Source organism: Peromyscus californicus, unplaced genomic scaffold (genome assembly GCF_007827085.1).
Source record: "Peromyscus californicus insignis strain IS unplaced genomic scaffold, ASM782708v3 Scaffold_24__1_contigs__length_46423439, whole genome shotgun sequence".
NCBI lineage: Eukaryota > Metazoa > Chordata > Mammalia > Rodentia > Cricetidae > Peromyscus > Peromyscus californicus.
In genome coordinates this window covers 14,539,725-14,560,548 of record NW_026294535.1, presented here as the reverse complement: position 1 = coordinate 14,560,548, position 20,824 = coordinate 14,539,725, and the positions used below count along the sequence as shown (strand labels likewise).

Here is a 20,824-nt window from a genome sequence, read left to right as displayed (position 1 = left end):
AGACATTTACAAATTTAAAATATGTGGGTACAATTATTGCCAATAACTACGGTTTGATGAGGACTGGGCAGGAAGGACAAGAGGGACAGGTAGATAGATAAAGACAGATGAGTGAACCTTCAGCTCTGTTTTGTTTCATTAGCTCCACTATATGAGTTTGAGTTTCCTCACACTCCAATCTATTCTGGCATTGAAATAAAGCTGATGAATGGACAGCTTATATACTATACAATGCAATGTGTCCACACTTGGGAGATCCTTCAACATGACGAATGAATGATGCAGGACATCACATACACGAGAAAATCTGCTCCAAGGCAGGAGAGACCAGTGACTTCTGATGTCACGGATACAGAACGTCTGCTGGTCTGGTTTAAGATGCCACATGGTAACTGACTCTTGAGAAGCCACCATTTACCAAGTATTAGTATGAGATAAAAACTGCCATGACTACAAAAATCACATACATCTCCTTTTTCAACTGCGTAACTGTGTGAGAGTAAAGTCTCTTGATCTATGACTATAGAGACTCAAACTGTCCTATATCAAGCCAGATATTAAAGAGATTTGTAAACATATCACCACCATTCTTAATGAATTCACATGTTTGGGTGAATAGCCATTTTTTAAGAACAGTTATGTTAAAATTTATCAGGTTAAAAATTTTAAATCTGTGAATTCTTTAAAAAACTGAAGGTCTAGTATGGTAATGATACACAGATGAAAGAAAGCTCTCTTTCTCACCTCTCCCCAACATGAACTCTATGGAGTTCTTAATGATTCTGAGATCGGAAAACAGAGCTGCTCGTAAAGGGCACATGCAGACATTTCTCTCAGTCTTAGCAGCATGGACCTACAATGACATCTATCATCCCCCATCATTTGTGAGGCTCAGCAGCTCTCTCCTCAAGTTGTAATGAGCTGCTGACCAGAGCTCCTGAAGACTTGGCTCGGGCTGGAGGATGTGCTTCCAAGCTCATTCACATGACATTGGCATGGGTCTTAAGAGTTACAGCCAATTATATGATCTTTTTCCTTATTCTAATTTTATTTTTTCTTGACTTTTCTCTTGCTACAGTTCACAAAAACAGTAGATTTAAGGTATTACATCAAAGTCAACATTTTCATCACATCTTTAAAGACAAGCACTTAATCATGCTCTACCCCCCTAGTATAAGAAAGTAAAGACCTGTATGGTGATATTTTATTTGTATTAAAATGTTATTTGTATGTTAATAAATAAAGTTGCCCGGGGGTCAGAGCTATTAGCAAGCCATAGGAAAGCAGGGCAGTGGTGGCGTACGCTTGTAATCCCAGCACTTGGTAGGCAGAGCTGGGTAAGTCTCTGTGTGTTCAGGGATACAGCCAGTATTGGATACACATGCCTTTAATCTCAATACCAATCATGGAAAACCTAGAGGCCTATACAGACAGGCCGTGAGGAGGCGGTCATGTGGTTGGGTTTACAACCAATGAGAAAGCAGGACAGGAACTCTATATAAAGACTTTAACACAGGGGTAGCTCTGGTTCGAAGAGGTAGGACCACCGCAGGAGGAAGGGTAAGGTTTTAGCTCTTAGCTCTGACCTCTTGGCTTTCTTCTTTGCATTGGTTCTGTGTTTCTTATTTAATAAGAAGGTTGGTTACATCTACAGACCTGGTTGGGGAGGGGCGTTAACAGGAGTGGGGGATGGTCAATGGACAAAGCAGGAGACCTGAGTGTGGAAACCTAGCGCCCATGCAGCTGGCTGTGGCAGCACACACATGTAATCCGAAAACTGGGAGTGGATACAGGAGGGGCTTGGCGGCTCATGGGCCAGCTGATGTAGCTGAACTGATGAGTTCCAGGTTCAGTGGAATGAAAAGAATAAGGTGGAGGAGCCAGCAAGAAGGCTCAGAGTAGAAGCACTGCTGCCAAGCCAGAGCAATTGAGCTGACTCCCTAGACCTGACAAGAAGGTGGAAGCAGAGAACTAAGGCACCACGCTGTCCTCTGACCTCCACACAGACACTCTCTGCCCACATCACACACACGGTAAGAGCCAAAACTAAGGATGCAGGAGGAAGCCGGAAGGAAATCTACTGGTTTGTTGGTAACTGAGAATTACAGTGTCAGGCACACAATCCCTCCCTGGACGGGGACCCAGGACAGACAGCACAAGCTATCACAACACTCTGGGTTACCCACCGTACCTAGATGGCAAGACCCCTTTGCTGAAGACACCACTCACTCTTGTGCAAGAAGACATAAAGAAACCCACTTATAACTGGTCTGCACACACTCCCTGCTAAGGAGCTTACACATGCTGGAAGGTACTATGCAGGCTACTTGGGGAGAAAAGACATCACTGGTCTTCTACAGCACTGGTTCTTGCAAACTACTATAATGACCTGACGGCAGGATGTGCTCACCGGTCCAACAACAGCAGGACAGTTATGGGGGTGGCAACAACTTCTTGATTAGACAGAAGGCCTGCTCCACAGAACTACTTCATGCCTGGTACTATAATCCCATTAAAAAGCCTATGACCGAGGAGACCACAGGTCCTATGGTGGTACGTGTTAGTGTTTTAATAAACGGTCATGTTATCAAACAGCAGTCTATTTTATACCCAAAGATTTTGCTTATTCCAACTTTAGTCAGAGAAGCTTCTTTTTACAGTGGGTGGTGGTTAATGCCGAGGCTCATAACTGATCAATGTGCCAAGTATAAAGAGCTGAGTGCTGAGCTATAGATGGGTCACCTGTATCAGAACTTCCCGGACAAAGGGCAGAAGAAGAATGTAAGAATGGGAAGGGGAGCAGTGAAAGGCTGCCTTCTAGATACGGCATAGCTTAAAGCACACATCAGCCACAGCAGCCTCGGTTCCCAGGACAAGACCTGCACAGGATCAAGTCAGTCAAAATTCCAGCATGGATCTATACGGGCCCTCCAGGGGCCCACACTACCAGATGAGGAGCTGTTGGCAGTTAAGAGCTGCTGAGGGAGAGTCACTCTCCTTTGGGTGCCTGACTACTGAGAGACTGCCGTGCCCCAGCAGATGGCCGCAGGCCCTGCACATGAGAGCAGCGTCCCTGCACATGTGAGCAGCCCCTGCACATGAGAGCAGCCCCTGCACATGCGAGCAGCCCCTGCACATGCGAGCACCCCCTACATATGTGAGCACACCCTGCACATGTGAGCACCCCCTGCACATGTGAACACACCCTGCACATGTGAGCACCCCCTGCACATGTGAGAACACCCTGCAGGTCACAAGCTTTGTATCCCCTGCGATTCCAAAATCATATTTTCAAATCCTAAGCCTCCAAGGCAAAGGTATTAGGAGATTTTGCCTTTGAGAGGTTATTAAAGTTTAGACCAAAGCCTCATGAATGAGATTACTGTTCTTATTAAAAAGAAAAAGTGACTCAGAAAGATCCGTCCTTCCTTCTGTGAGGACACAGCAAGAAGACACCATCTATAAACCAGACAGCACACTCCATCAAGATATAACATCTTGTCCCTAAATTTGGATGTCCTAGTCTAAATAACAGTGTGAAATCAATTTCTGCTCATTGTAAGCTAGAGTTTATGGTGTTTTGTTACAGGAGCTGAAACCGACTAAGGCAATAGTCAAATGACTTAAAAGAGCCCCATGATCACACAACACGGCAGGGACCGTCTCAACAAACGGTATCAGGAAAAGGGAGTACCCACATGCCACATAATGACACCGGACTTTTGTCTTATGTGTCTACAAAAATTAGTGCAAAGCAAATCTAAGACATAAACGTTAACACCTAAGATGATAAAATTCTTAAAGAAAATAGAGAGGAAAAATTCATGACAATGAATTTATCAGTAATTTCTTCAATTTCTTACCTAAAGCACAGGCAAAAAAAGTGAAAGTGTAAAACCTATACAGGTGCTGATGACACTGTGTGACCTGTAGATGGGACTGTAAAAGGACATATGGAGTGTCAACTGAAATCAATACAGTAGTTCTCAAAAGAGAAAACTAAAAATAAGGCTAGGATACAGCTCTGTGGCCAAATAGTTGCCTAGTACTGCATTCATGAGGATTTGACCCCATCATCACAGATAGGCTTGTACCTGTACTCAGTCTACACCCACCTCTTACAGGTCACCTTTCTCCTTGTCTTCAGGTTATACTGTACCCCATGCGCGCGCGCACACACACACACACACACACACACACACACACACACACACACACACACATACACACACACAACACACATACATACACATACTTGCACACAACACACACATAAACACACACACAGAGACAGAGAGAGAGAGAGAGAGAGAGAGACATCTTGTCCTACGGTATAAATAAAACATAGAAGATGAAAATTTAATGAAGATAGAATCCATTCACCACTATATGCAGCTATAAAATTCTTACCTGGTTTTTTTGTGTTAATTCATTAATTGAATCTTTAAGTTTTTGTATTTCCTGAACATACACTGCAACTTCTTGGGGGCCTTTGGCAAGTTCACTCCTTAGTTGGCTTATTGTAGCCTGAAAAAGAAAATGAATGCAAACAAAATGGAGGCACACAAGGTTGAAGACAGTGTGTGTTCTCTGCTGCTGGTGCAGTTAAACTCAAGTAATACTTGAGACTTTCCAACTTAATTCTTGATTCCAGTACCATTAATACTCCCACCTAAAACTTTTTGCTTAAAATTAATTTTTAAAATACACCCAAGATGCATCAGTTCATTTATTTAATAATGTATCAACTGAAATACTGACATCTCTATCTGTCTGAGTTAACATCAAACTGCAATTTTTAATTTCATGGTTTTAAATCTATACTGTGAGCCTCCTGACTTTAAAAAGGAAAACCAATTATGTCCAGAGTTTCTCCAGGCTCCCATGGCAGAAACTTTTCCTTCCATTTTAAGACATGTGTGTTCAAACATACAATATGGTTTGATCTGGGTGAATCACCTTTCTGATTATAATAAGAGCGTATTTATCCAAACAAGTTACCAAGCTAAGGTCTATACAGTTTCATTAAGCCAGACCACTCTATGGTCAAGTATAACAGTTGAATAAAAACTTGTCATAGTGAATTTAAACATTTTTATAACAAAAATAATGTTTATTGCTCAGACAGTTTGATCACTTAAAAATAATAAAAGAAAAAACCAGATGGGCAAATATCTTGAAAAGCCACACCTGTAACACACAAAAACCCAAACATCAGAATGCTGATATTAGCACAGGAAATTTGTTATTTCTAATATTTCTTGCTGGCTCTACTTTTTATACAGTTAAAGTTAGTCATTTCCATTACATATGTTCCTTATGATGAATAAACTTTATAATATGTATAAAATAAATTTAAATTTTTGCTCTTAACATATCAACAGCCTTAGTCCTTGCATCATAAAGAAGAAACTTTGGAGGATTTGGTTTGCTGTGGCAGTAGTACCTCTGCTCAGACCCTTTCACTCCTTTCTTATGAACCCAGAGCACACATAACTTCGATCCTGAAGCATTTTCAGTGGTGCATAAGTCTATTTTCTCTCCAGATAGTGCCACAGTTGGCAGCCAGGTCGCTGTCCTCCTGGCTGAGTTCCCTTGTCCTTTCACAGCCCAAGGTCACCTATGGCTGCAGTTCAGCACTTGCTGGACTCACTTCCCAGGATTCCGCTTTACAGACTTCATCTGACTCCCGCTTTCTACTCTCCTTATTCATATCCTCGACCTCCCCGACCATGCCAGCTGACTGTCCCACTTATTCCCAGCTCTCCCACAGCACACACCCTGCTTTTTTCTCCTTCTTCAGAGAACTTATTGTCACTTCCCTTCCTACCATGGTACGGTTTGATATAAAAACATCTAAAACATCTCAAAAGGCTCATGTGGTTAAGGAGACCTAATCAATGAGAGGTCATTAGATCATGAGGACTCTGACCTAATCAAATGACTAATCCACTGATTAATTCAGGATTGGATCGTGATGGAGGAGGTGATGCAAATGTTCAGAGGTGAGGCACAGCTGGAGGAAGAAGTCACCAGGGGCATCTTGACCCAGTTTCCCCTCTGGGCTTCCAGGTTACCAGCCTCTGCCATAGTCCCCAGCTGGCATGACATTCTAAAGCAAAGGGTCCAGACAAAACTAGACTGAATCCATGAGCCAAAATGAATCTTCCTCCTTTGAAATTGTTTCCCTCAAGCAGCTTTCACAGCAATAAAAAGCTAACTAACACAAATCTAGATCAGCTTGTCACACATTATCTGACTCCTACAGAGGAATACAAGGCTTAGGAGAGCAGGACTGACTTCATGGTGTATTCATAACACCTAAAATTATTTCTGTTGCTTAGCACTCATTAAAAAATATATTGTCTAGTGAGTGATCATCCCCTAAAAGATTTAATAGATATTTATTCCCACTAGGACAGTACAAGACCCTAATAAAATTTTAATTTTCCTTGATGCCATGTCATTGAACTTAACACTGAATTTTTCAAACTTTCAACTTACAAATAATTAAGGAATGATATTTTGACCTGACAGTCTGTTAGTGCTACAGAATTATAATTATTGCTGGAATAGTCTACTACTATGAAGAAATAATCATTTAAAGTGGATGAAAACTTGTTTGATGGACAAAACAAAATGAGCATGTCTGTGAAGTTCTAAGATTGCCTAAAACACAAACTGTGTATGACAACAGACGGTGGCAGATAAGAACATGACCAAAGTAAGACGTCTTCCAAAGCACGTTACCTCAAATGTATGCATCTCCATTAGAAAGCAGAAAAAAAAAACAATAAAATGATGGATGAAAGGTGGAAGATGGTGCTCACAAAAGTGTACACTGAGATGCCCAAACACACATGCAGATATGATCTTACAAATGCTTCATATAAAATGTACTCAAACACTATGTATGATTATAATCATCCTTTCACACTGAGAACACAGTAGAGATGCCCAAACATGCTGTGAGATGGTCTGTATGTCAAATGTGTTGCTGATTAGTCAATAAATAAAACACTGATTGGCCATTGGCTAGGCAGGAAGTGTGGGCAGGACAAGGAGGAAAATAAAGCTGGGAAGTGGAAGGCTGAGTCAGAGAGACACTGCCAGCCGCCACCATGACAAACAGCATGTGAAGATGCCGGTAAGCCACGAGCCATGTGGCAAGGTATAGATTAATAGAAATGGATTAATTTAAGCTATAAGAACAGTTAGCAAGAAGCCTGCCACGGCCATACAGTTTGTAACCAATATAAGTCTTTGTGTTTACTTGGTCGGGTCTGAGCGGCTGTGGGACTGGCAGGTGAGAGAGATTTGTCCTGACTGTGGACCAGGCAGGAAAACTCTAGCTACACAAACATACATACAAATATGATCTCTTAAACTAACATACTTAATATTAAATGTACTCTTAAACAGCTATGTATGATTATAATCATACTTATTCCAAACCTGAATAAACATTTTTCTCTTAAAATTAGGATTCAAATAAGATTTTTTGAATATAAATAAGAGTCTTTAAAAACATTTCCATTAAACACCACACCATATCTAAGTTCATTGCAGCTTTCTTTGATATTTACTTTGATGAATGCTTTTAGAAACAATTTAAATCTTTAAACCTTCAATCTCCCATCTATAAAATAGTCAACTACTTATGCTTTAGAATGAAAAACACACTTTCATAAATATATAAACAAAAATGTAATGAATTTACATAGTATGTAGGTTTCAATGAAAATGAACCAAAGGTATACATAGTAATAATATGTATTCCAGATTACAGATCATCAACCCCAACTAGAGAACATCTGCTAAATCTCTGTCCTTCTAGCTTCCTTAATGGCCTTGTAATGTGTTTTTATTCTGACTTAGTAAAAATAACCACATCTACATTAATTTTTTCTAGTAAATGTCATAATTCATTATTATACTTGGCTGAGAATAAACAGAACTGAATTTTAATAAAACATGCCACATATTCATAGTAAGCAGACACCAAAAAGCAAATGAAGTTACAAACAAACATATGAGATGAAACAATTATACTAATTTTTTTCATATGAAAATAGTATTGGATACAACTTCAAAACATTTTCAGCTAGTCAGGCACTGGTGGCACATGCCTTTAATCCCAGCACTAGGGAGGCAGAGGCAGGCAAATCTCTTTGAGTTCGAGGCCAGTCTGGTCTACAAAGCGAATATATATTCTCAGCTATTATTCAATACTAAACAACATACAATTTTGGCAAAACACTAAAGTAATAATAAACATTGGGACAAGATTAGTAGCACAAAAAGCTTGGCATGGTAGCTCCCTCTAACTCCATCTTAGGAGGCAAGGAAAGTCACATATGAGATTGAGGTCAACCAGAGCTACATAGTAAGTTCCAGGTTAGCCTGGCCTCAAGTGAGATCCTGTCTCAAGATAAAAACAAAAAACAAGCAAACAAAAAAATTAGCAGCACAAAGTCACTCATGAGGCCATTATGAGACAAATTAAAATGGAAGACAGGATGCTACAGAAGGAAGATCTGAGTAAGACCTAGGTTCTTTATTTTAGACATGTGACCTGAAAGCAAGTTGTACCTCATTTACCCTCAGATTCCTAATGTGTAAAACAGATCGAATAACTTTACAGAATCAAATTAGATATTTTAAAACTAACACAGTATCCAAAATCTAGTGGTGTTCAAAACTCCATGTCTAATGGTAGTATTAGTCTGACTCTTAAAGTTATTAAAAATATAGGCCGGGCGGTGGTGGCGCACGCCTTTAATCCCAGCACTTGGGAGGCAGAGCCAGGCGGATCTCTGTGAGTTCGAGGCCAGCCTGGTCTCCAAAGCGAGTTCCAGGAAAGGCGCAAAGCTACACAGAGAAACCCTGTCTCGAAAAACCAAAAAAAAAAAAAGAAGAAAACAAAAATATTTGACATACCTGGGAGTCCTACTCATCACTGTGTATCTATTAACTATGTAGAGATTAAATGTTATAGCTGATTCTCTAAATTACAGTTTAAGTAGTAAATAACTTCTTCAGTTAATCAACAAGAATAAATGTCCTTCTAAATTTATTCAAAATTCCTAAAAAGGTCATTTGTGTGAAAAACCTGAGCAGAGTTGAGTGCAAAGAACTGAATTATGTCATTTTCCTCCTCCTCCTCCTCCTCCTTTGTTTAGAATTTTATTTTTATATAGACAGACAGAGTCTCACTGTGTAATCCTGACTGATCTGGAACTCACTACATAGACTAGGCTGGCCTCAGAATCAGAGAGCTCTGTCTGCCCCTGAGTTCTAGGGTTAAAGACAGATGGCGCTACCACATGCCCCCCCAGTTCCATCTTCCCTTCACTCCAGGCTCATCTTTTCTAGAAAGTAACTTCATTGGTTCCTACAATTATCCCTGTTTACTTGAGGAAAGGACTGAGACACTAAATTCCTTCACCCCAAATTTTTTAACTTCAGTTATAAACATTTCCACCTTGAGTTATCTCTCTACACAGCTTTCCAGATTATTTTAATCTAAATGAATAAAAATATAAATTTATAAAAACCCTTTAATTACGGTAATTCAGAAATATGATTCAGAAATATTTTCCATTATCAAACTGTAGCATGTTCCTCCACATATTTTTCAAATATAGATATAAAGATTTCTTTTCTTTGCTAATAATATTCTTTTTGTTGTTTTTTGTTTTGTTTTATTTTTTTGAGACAGGGTTTCTCTGTGTAACCCTGGCTGTCCTGGAACTCCCTCTGTAGACCAACCTGGCCTAAACTTAGAGATCCGCCTGCCTCTGCCTTCTGAGTACTGGGATTAAAGGCATGTGCCACCACTGCCCAGCTTCTGCTATTTTTAATTAACAAGTATGACTCCCATAATGCTCAAGTGGAAAAAGTCAGAGGGGACTACAGTTTGAAATATGCATACTCTAAAACCACTTTAATGAAAATTTAGTCATCATGTTCATTTATATGGAAATGTCAAATAACATTCAATGGCATTTTTTTAATTGAGATTAATTTTTTAATTTGAGAAATTATCAGTCAACAGGCAGATCTAGTTAACACAAGTTCTTTACTAAAGTAAAGAAATAAATGACTGGGCACATTCAAAGTAATCTAAAACACATTATCAGCATCTTATTTTTTAAGATTTATTTACTATTATTTTATGTGTATGGGAGTTTTGCATGCATGTATGTCTATGCATCACGTATGTGCAGTACCTATGGAGGTCAAGAAGACAATGTCAGATCCCCTGGAAGAGGAGTTATAGAGGTTGTTGGCCATCATGTGGGTGCAGGGAATTGAACCTGGGTCTCTGGAAGAAAAGCCAACACTCTTAACTGCTGAGCCATCTCTCCAGCCCCTAATCTTCTTGATTACATACTTATAGCTACAGACTAGTAATATCTCTAGACATTTAACTGACTGGTAAATTTATGAACCCCCTGAAATTATTTGAAAATTTGTAAAATTGTGTGCTAAGGGTTATGAAGTTCCACTTTGAGAAAATCTGCATGAAAACATACATTAGTGTCCAGCATCATAGAGCCTCATAGTCTCATGCATGTTAAAACTATACACTTTCATAAGTCCCCACCGCTAAGACAGAGACAAAGAGAAAAGGAAGGAAGAATCAGTACAGGGCATCTGTAGTGATTTTACTGCATTGTTTACAAGCATGTTACTATTTATGAAGAGAGTGGCATTTGATCACCAGTTAAAAAATGACAGAAAATGAACTGTCACTACAACAAATGTTTTCTTTTCTTTTTGTTTCTGTTTTTTGCTGTTTCTTCAAACATGGTTTCTCACTATCTAGCCAAGACTGGTCTCAAACCCATGATTCTCCTGTCTCAGCCTCCAAACATTGGAATTCTAGGTGTGTGTGACCACATGTGGTAAACTAGACCATTATGGTGGTAGACTGGAACATTTTTTTAAAGATTTGTTTACTATTTTTCATGTATGTGTTTTGCCTACATGTATGACCGTGTACTACGTGTGTGCCAGATGCCCTTGGAGGTTAGGAAGAGAACATCAGATCCCCTAAAAGTGAAGCTACCAATAATCATGTGTCATCGTGTGGGTGCTGGGAACAAACCCTGGTCCTCTGCAAGAGCAACATGTACGGTAGCTGCTGAGCCATCTCTCCAGCCCCAATTAGAACACTGTAGAGACAATTTTCATCCATACTATTCAATGTCTATCAACTAGAAATAAGCCTATTAAAAAATAAATCTTTTGCTAAGTACCGTGGTACACACCTGTCATCTCAGCTACTCAGGAGACTTAGTCTCACCTGAGCCTAGGAGGGTGAAAGGAGTCAGGGCAACACAGTGAGACTGCATGTCAAAAAAATTTAAAAGAACCAAAAAGAAAGAAAAGAAAGAAGAAATTATTTCTAAATATTTTCCAAAATAACACTGTTAATGTAACTGTGGGAAATGACATCATATTTCGTTTGCTCCTACCAAATTAAGATAAATTCAATCATCACTTACCACCTAGCCTTAAATATTTAACTATATAAATCATTGACTAGGCAAAAGAGTCATCTATGATGGAAACACCCCTCCCTGAGTGTTTTCATTACCTCTGAATTAGCATATTCTGATTGTAACTTTTTGCATTCATCTTTGAGTTTTTCAGATTCTCTCTCACGTTCCAAAGTCATATTATCCATTAGTGTTTGAACTTGGACCAGTTCTTTCTTTAGTACAGCAACATCTTCTATACCAGGTCTCTGGAGCTGTGAAACATATTTTAATTAAGTATTACAATAAAAATCTAAAATAATATACAATTTAGAGTAATTCACTAAAAAGATCAAAATAAAAACAATCATTATTAACAATTTTTAGACTCCAAACATCGAACACTGATACGATCCCCCCAAGTCAACCCCCTCTTTCCATTCTATGTAACAATATCATCCAGCTGCACTCTAGCAGCATATCAATCTTGACAAGGACTTGATAAACAGCACATTTCTTCTCTATACTAAGGAAGTGGCGATGGAAATAAAGAGGCCTACAGCTGGTGAAGCTCTTGCCTAGGGTGGAGCCATGGGTCAATCCTTTGCACGGCTGTAACAAAATTTAAATGAAGAAGAAAAGATGCAAGATGTTGAGGGTTTTCAGCCAGATGCTTGGGGTTCAGTAATTCATCAAAGTATTTACTGAGTAAAGAAAGATGCCACAGATAGGTCCAGGATTGCAAAGCCTACGGAGAGCACTGGACCATGGTACCAATGACAAATAGAGTCATGGAAGAAATGTGACGACTTGGATTTTATACTTGTAGAATTTGAGATGAAAGCAAGCAACCCAACTGGAGGTAGTCCTAAAACTAGATGGATTCACACAACTGAAGTGAGAGGAAATGTCTGGTATGGTGATGTATGCCTTTAGTCTGGCACTCAGGAAGCAGAGACAAGAGGATCTCTCTGAGTCAGAGGCCAGCCCAGGCTACATAGTGAGATCCTGTCTCAACAGAACAAAGTGTGAGGAAATGATAGCACCAGAGATGTGGGTATAGGGAATAATTAAAGAACAAAACAATCACATTTAGACAGACACAATAATGTTTAAGGGAGTTAAATGACACAACTTTTATAACATTTTTTATTTTTACAAATTATAATAGAGTATATATGTAGCTGGAGGGATATAAAGAAATTTTTATTGCTTCCAGTTCATTACACTATTTTTTAAATATTTCCTCAGTTGGATATGGAACTCAAAGCTTTATACATCTTGGGCAAGTGGTCTATCACTTAACTACACACCCAGCATCATATATACTTCATTTTAATTAGGAGCTATACATTAACATTGTAACAAATGTCCCTGAATTACCAGTTCAGTTTTCAGATCCCGAATCACACTTGTCTGTCTGTCTAAATCTCCTGTCAACTGTGTCACTTTTTGCTCAGCAGCTTCTCGGAGACTCTTCTCCTCATCATGTTTTGACTTTATATCTAATTAAAGATAGCAGTACAAATATTAGTTCCATAAGAAGGCAAGTTTCTAAATTCCCGTATATTAATCTGCAAGCTTATACATACTTAAGTCTAATTTACATTCCTTAAGTACCCATAAATATGCCCAATAAAATTATGATTGTTAAATTCTACCTAACACTATGCTACTTAGCATCTTAATGTACATACATATTTTACCAAAAAACATATAATTTAAAAAAAATACAGTATGAATAATTGATAGCATAACCAAATGTTAAATCTTTAACACACTGTATAATCAATTTATTTAAAATGTTACTTTTTAATCAAGCATATCAAAAAAGAAAATTTACATTCTTTAAATTTCAAGAAGAATCCACCAAAGAAAAAAACATTGAAAAACAAACAAAATAATTTACATAGAAACTCATATTATTAAAGTTCATTAGTCATTTCCATAGTCTACACCAAATGTCTTATCACACTTAAAATATTAGATGGTTTTTTAGGGCATATAGTGGTGAAAAATATATTTACTGGCTAAAAAATTCAGACTTACTATACCTGCAATTTCAGTAGCAAGTTGGGCCGCTTTCTGTTCAAATAGATCTTTCATCTGCTTAATATTAAAATTTTCCGTCTGGGCTTCCTCTAATTGTTGTTCTAAAGACTGGAGCTCTAGAAGAGAGCAAAGCCACGTGTTAGACGTGATGTCAATTACAGACACTAAATTTTTATTACTTCTATCACAATATGTGGTGGTAAAGACAATCAGTGTGAATCCAATTCTAAGAGTATTTTCACATTTCAAATTATGGAGCATATGTGATTCATTTAGAGTACAAGTCATAAATATAATTTATAAATTAAAGAATAATTGGAATCGTCTCCAATATCTATAAATATTTGTTTAGAAGTTTGTTTTTGCTTTTTTTTAAATTAAGATCTTACTTTACAACTAAGGATTAGAGCAGAACTTGTGATTCTCCTGTCTCAGCCTTCTGAGTGCTAGGATTACAGACATGTACCATCAACCCCACTTTAAAATATATTATGTTCTTCAGACAAAGTTATAAAGTGAATCTAGAGGTAACTAAGAACAGCAATGGCCTTAAACACATTATCAAAATGTGCAGTAGACGCCTGTTACCACTTCATTCTTACACAAGTTCCTTAAATGCAACATACAATCACAGAGTCTAACCTGGACTATTCACTGAGCATCCACCCACTTAAAAGCAGCTACAAAGATGCTAGTGTCATCATTTACTTCAAGAGGTACAGACATAGGGCTGGAGAGATGGCTCAGCAGTTAAGAGCACTGACTGTTCTTCCAGAGGACACGGGTTCAATTCCTAGCCTCCACATGGCAACTCATAACTGTCTGTAACTCCAGTTCCAGGGGACCTGACACCCATACATGCAGGCAAAACACCAGTGCACATACAATAAAAATAAATTATTTTTAAAAGAAAAAATGGTACAGACATATAATTCCTAATATAGGCTTAGATTTTCTTTAAAGAATCATAATTGTGGTAATATTCCAGAATTTTATTCATAACTTCAGAATATAGTGAACTAGTTAACTGACTAAATTGTGGCATAGGTAACTATCTAAACCCCAAGCACAAACAATATTTTTACTGTTTTACAGACATCAAGTATAAACATAAACAAAATTCCTTTATCAGGAAGGAATTTATTAAATCTGTCCTTAATTACCTGCTGATGAATCAGGCACCAATCCATCAGGTTTAGCTTCCTTGATTAAAACAGAACACACAGGTAAATGTGGTATAGGGAGAAGAAAACACTGTACAATCGCCATGTCTGTCTAGTTAAGCAGCAGGATTTGGAGGTTCTTCTACTTTCAGATCTGTAAGGTGTCATCAGATGGCTAGCATAATTTCACTGCAGTTGGCCAGTCCAAGAACTTTTGTATGTTTGTATAAAACTCTTAGTGTCGTGTTAAGTAACATGCAGTATCCCATAAATTCAGTAATAAACTAAAGACAGAACTCCCCACCTGCATGCAGCACCAGTGCTCTGCCACACTCCGCATGTAGGCTACTGGCATCAACTGCTAGCCTGCAAACACACAAGCCTCACCGTGTGACAGGTTTAGTCACTGCAGGCAGCACTCAGTTGACTATTTCTCCAGGACCAACAGCTAAGCTGTGACAGGGTCAAACTCTTTTTAGCCTTTGAACTTTCAAGTCTTGCCCGTCAACACCTGAAGTGCTTTCCTCATCCTAACAGCTCTCTTTGGAAAGCATCACTTTTAAGAAACCACTCATAAAAATACACCTCAAATTTTAATGAGATTTTCCTTACCATGGGAGCCTGATTCTACAATAGTTGAGAAATTATTAATAGACTTTAATAGTTGTGGCATTCACTTTGTGGTTTAATGTAACCCATCTATTGAGTGCATTCCCTGTGACATTTGTTCAAAGTATTCTCTCCTTTAAGCATTATGAACTTAAAGGGAAAAATACATAGCAAAAAAAAAAACTATGTGATTTAAGAGATCATGACCTCAATCATATCCTTACTATAAGCATTCAAAACACCTAGAATATTTGAAAATTAATAAGCTTATAGATATCATCAACTATCACAACCAAAAAGGTAGTGTGTGTCAGGGTTGGGGGCATTAAAAAAAAAGCCAACTACATTTTGGCACCCATGCCAAAATGTACTTAGTTTTTCTTACTTTTTTGGGGCCTAGAACCCAGCTCCCAAATAAATACACAGAGACTTATTCTTACTTATGAATGCCCAGCCTTAGCTTGGCTTGTTTCTAGCCAGCTTTTCTAACTTAAATTACCCTATCTATCTTTCACCTCTGGACTTTTATATTTCTCTATTCTATGTACTTTCTTTCCTTCTTACTCTGTGGCTGGCTGCGTAATCCTCCTCTCCTTTTCTTGTTCCTCTTCTGCTCCTTTTCTCCTTCTATTCATCCTCTCTGCCTGGCAACCCCATCTATCCCTCCCTGCTGAACTATTGGCCGATCAACTCTTTATTAGACCAATCAGGTGTTTTAGGCAGGTTAAGTAACACGGCTTCACAGAGTTAAACAAAAGCAACATAAAAGAATGCATCGTATCTTTGCATCATTAAACAAATATTCCACAGCATAAACAAATGTAACACATCTTAAACTAATATTCCACAACAGCTCAGTGAGTAAAGGCACTTGACAGTAATACCAGAAATCAATTCCCAGGACCCAAGAAATCTCTCACACATTGTTAACGGACCTCCACATGCAAGAAGGTACCCACATACATGTATGCATGCATACATGCACACACACACACACACACACACACACACACACACACACACACACACACACACAATGTAAATCATAGCAATAAAGACTTTATCCCTTAGAAAACCTGGCATGGTAGTACATGCCTTTAATCCCAGCAGAGGCAAAGGCAGACAGGCCTCTGAGAGTTTGAGGCTAGCTTGGTCTGCACAGTGAGTTCCAGGAGAGCTAGGGCTATTTAGAGACACCTTGTCTCAAAAAACAAACAAACAAAAATAGAAAACAAACAACAAAAAGATTATAACCCTTAAGGTTAAAGTCATCCAGCAACTAGATTAAAAACAAAAATTAAAATCTCTTTTAAATTATTTTCATAAAGAGTTAAACCCATCTCAAAGAATAAAAGATTATCCCAGAAACTAGATTTTTAAAAATTTCACTATACACTAGATTTAGACACATTGACTGCTACAAATAATCAATATTTAAAATGTATTTGCTTCTGAATGGAAAGTAACTGCAAAGACAAGTTATAACGTACACTATCGAGAATTTCTTTAAATTTATGAAATACAGCACACTGGCACATGCCTGTAATCCCAGCACTCTGAAGATGGGAGGCAGAAGGATCAGGAGTTTAAGGCTAGCCTCAGCTGGGCTAAATGACTGAGACCTTGTTTAACACATACACACACACACACACACACACGTCATCTCAAATAGAGTAGTTTCCATGTAAGATAGGCAAATGAACTATAAATACTGACTAATACTAAAGCCTCTTTAAACACTATTAAGACTGGCAACTCTTTATTCACTGACTTGTTTCTCTCTTTTTCAATCCAGGTAGTAATTCTTGGTACAAAGATTAAAATGCAAAAGTTAAAAAAGAACAAGTAAAATCCTACCTCAAAGTCACAGTGTGATGAGACAGTACGGAAGCAGATCACTAATTATTTTATAAAGGTGTTGAAGGACATCTACTTGGTTTTTAAAAACAAAGACTATCCCTGGACTTAAAAAAATTTGTAATTCCTTTTCTTTCTAAGATGTAGCTGATAGAATTATTATATAAAATCACATTTTGATAAGGTACCTAGAACCCACAGATATCACTTTTTGTATCAACATTTTTTATATGTATTTTTATGCAGATAAACATATATAGAATACAACAGTTCCACACCACATATCATTTCAGTGGATAACTGACTGTGTGGAAGATAACGGAGCTGAAGCTTCTCTAGGACCCAGTGACAAAGTAACATCTTAGTGACATGCACTGCCCATGCTTGTTTATGATCCTACTGTGCTCCCACTGATATGCAATTATGTGTGCAAATTAAGATTTGAAAATTCTAACAAGCCACTGTGTCTAGTATATGTGTTTTTATACTATATTTTATTGGTATTTCAGAATATACTAATTAAAAAAAAAAGTTTAGAGTGAAAAAGCACCAGGCAGATCTTGAGAAACATCCCCAGAAGGCCTTGTTACCACAGGCCATGGGAACTCCACTGTTACTGCCCTCATAACACTCCCAGTGAGATGAGATGTAGAACTGAGGCCTAGATTTGGGTCTGAGCTAAAATGTTTAGTCATTTAAGTATATTGTCAGAAAAATAGAATAACGTAAGTTTGATGTTTTAAAAACTGGTAACTGCTTCTTTTTTAAAATAATATACATAGCTTTGGATGGATGGATGGATGGATGGATGGATGGATGGATGGATGGATGGATGGACAGACCAATAGATAGATGGACAGATGATAGATAAATAGACAGAGAGACAGATATGTTTTAAGATTGTGTGTATGCACGAGCACATGTGTGCAAAAGGCCAGAAGAGTGCAATAGATCTCCTGAACCTGGAGTTACAGGCAGTTGTGAGCTGCCTGATGTGAATTCTGGGAAGTGAACCTGGGTCCTCTGCAAATGTACCAAGCACATGTAATTACTGAGCCATCTCTACACACACACACACACACACACACACCCTTTTTGAGACAGGATCTTGTTATGTAGCCTAGTCTGTCCTTGAACTAACAGTCTCTGGCTCAGCCTTCCAAGTGCTGGAACTACAGACAAGTACTATCACACCTGACATAACAAATTCTTAATGGAACATGTTTAAGAAGCTTTATCTGTGCTTCCCATATTTGCTTCCATTCATTAAAATTGCACAGACTATCCAATAGGCTATTAAACAAAGAAATAAATTAGGAAGTTATTTATATCAAGCCCCTTACAAAAGAGTGTAATGCTCAATTTTCAACAATGAAAATAAACAATTAATAAACATGCTTCAAGAATTTAAAATGCAATTACTTGCTGCTGTAGCCCTTGATATTTTTCTAATTCTTTCTTTAATTCTTCTGAGTACCATTTTTCTTCCTAATAAGAAAGATTTTAGTTAGTAAATTTTAAAAGTCTTTAATCTGAAACTCTGAAAATAAACAAGCATTATCATGTTTATTCTTACCTTAAGTGAAGCCTGTAGGTCTTGGACCTCTTGTCTGAGTAGTGTTATATCATCTCTAAAGGTGCATGGCGAGAGAGGAAACATCCTTTAATTTACAAGCTTAACAAGTGGTAATCAGTAACTATCTACGAATGTTATAGCTTTCTCAAGTACTTTAAAAACACTGAAAATTTTATGTATCTAAGCTTTTAGAAAAAATAATTTTATTCTTAAAGCACATGGTTTACAAATAAAAACAATTCTCATGAAGATAATCAGATAATTGTCAAGTGCCTGGATTGGAAAGAAAATGCCTTCTACTAATTTCCAACAATAAGCAAGAATGGCTTCCTAATGCAGTTAGCATAAAGTCTGTTGGCAGGACCATGAACTGTGCACAGTCTTGGCCCTGACTGTCACTCCCTCTCCATGCACTTGGCTGGATTATCACTGACTTGCTTCTGTTCCTTCTCACTCTCTGGGACTCTCACCTAAGACTCAAGCTGACAAGAAGGTGAGCAAGACAGGCTAGGCAACAGAGGAAGACTATGCCAGATGAGGGCAGCTTTAAATTAGTAATGTGAAACATTGCAACTTTCAGAAAAGAATTAATCTTGACACAGCAATTATATCACATGCACATTCCATGACAATACTACATTTCAAAACTAGTATATATACCGTGTCAAAGCAAGATTGGCCTCTCCACCATGACCTGAGTCATTACCAGCATCATGAACTGCCTGATAGTGTTTGAAAAGTTCATCAGCAGAGCCAAGAGATTTCATACACTGGGGACATATGAAACCCTATAAAAAGAGGCACAAAAAAAGATTTTAAAATATTTAATTTTGAAGAATAACACTTTGCATTTATGAAATATGGTCAAATGTCACTAAATAAATTGTAATTTATAATGTCAAGTCCCAATTCTGATATCAAGCAAAGATATTTCACAAAACACAGCCACCTTTTAGGCTGCATCAACTAATGGCTAAAGAAATGAATTCTAGTATGAGATACTAGTTCGCTCTTTCTTTCTTTCCTTCCTTCCTTCCTTCCTTCCTTCCTTCCTTCCTTCCTTCCTTCCTTCCTTTCTTTAAGACAGGGTCTCACTATGTAGTCATGGCTGTCCTGGAACTCACTCTGTAAATCAGGCTGGCCTTAAACTCACAGACATCCACGTGCCTCTGCCTTTTGGGTACTGGGATTAAAGGCATGCACCACCACACCCAGCTAAGATGTTGACTCTATATTCTAGATTAGTTGAGAACATTTTCCATCACAACCTTTCACTCTCTATATATTCCCAGTAGTAAAGTCACATTTGTTCTAATCTAGTTCATAGGAACAGAAAAAGAAAAAAGGCAAGAGCCCAGCTAGCTCAGTCGGTAGAGCATGAGACTCGTAATCTCAGGGTTGTGGGTTCGAGCCCCATGTTGGGCACCATATTCATTAACCAATGGGAACAACATATATTCAGAGTATACAGAAAGACATCCCCCAGCAGTAAGATGATGAAATAATCCTGTCACCCAAGGAAAAATTCCAGACTGTAAGTGTCTCACACAAATCTGTTAGAGAAGTGCTGTAGTCAGAAAACGTCGTGAACTGAGTGATGGTGACACCTGTGATCTCAGCACTTGGGAAGCAGAGGCAGGAGAATCTGAGGTTTAAAGTCATCCTCAGCTACATAGTGTGTTTAAGACCAGCACTGGCTACATGAGGCCCTGCCTCAAAATAAATAAATAAAATAAAAATTGCTAGCATGAGGCTAACATGATAAAAGCCCAAAGCTAATGTAAAGCCTAAAATAACATAAAATCTTTATAATCCCAGAATTAATATATGATTAAGGCTATCATCAATAGTGGTGTTAAAGATGCTGCTATAGGTCCATGTTTTCTGTGTTTGGGGTTACAATTCAGGAATGGATAGTGAAATCAACATACTAGGTTGTAACTTTATTATTCCACGGTAGAATACGTTAGAGGTTATTTTACTAACAGTAAACAACATTTTATTAAATTTTTTGAGCAATGACAAAAAATATTTATTACAGTGAGTGTCATTTAAAAAAGACATTTGAGAAGCATCCTTAT

The 20,824-nt window shown here is 38.0% G+C and overlaps 1 protein-coding gene and 1 non-coding gene across 2 annotated transcripts in view; one reads left to right on the top strand and one right to left on the bottom strand.

Moving 5' to 3' along the window:
• The window catches only part of Eea1 (early endosome antigen 1), a 117,099-nt gene that overhangs the window by 51,929 nt on the left and 44,346 nt on the right, over window positions 1–20,824 (bottom strand). The window contains exons 3-10 of the mRNA XM_052753183.1: window positions 19,404–19,531; window positions 18,744–18,798; window positions 18,590–18,655; window positions 14,702–14,741; window positions 13,541–13,654; window positions 12,870–12,991; window positions 11,606–11,761; window positions 4,411–4,527 (exon numbers count right to left, since the gene is read on the bottom strand). Coding sequence (XP_052609143.1) covers window positions 4,411–4,527; window positions 11,606–11,761; window positions 12,870–12,991; window positions 13,541–13,654; window positions 14,702–14,741; window positions 18,590–18,655; window positions 18,744–18,798; window positions 19,404–19,531 — 798 coding nt within the window. The remainder of the gene's footprint in view (window positions 1–4,410; window positions 4,528–11,605; window positions 11,762–12,869; window positions 12,992–13,540; window positions 13,655–14,701; window positions 14,742–18,589; window positions 18,656–18,743; window positions 18,799–19,403; window positions 19,532–20,824) is intronic.
• On the top strand, window positions 20,096–20,168 carry Trnat-cgu (transfer RNA threonine (anticodon CGU)). The gene has a single exon. It is a non-coding gene; the product is annotated as a tRNA-Thr (tRNA).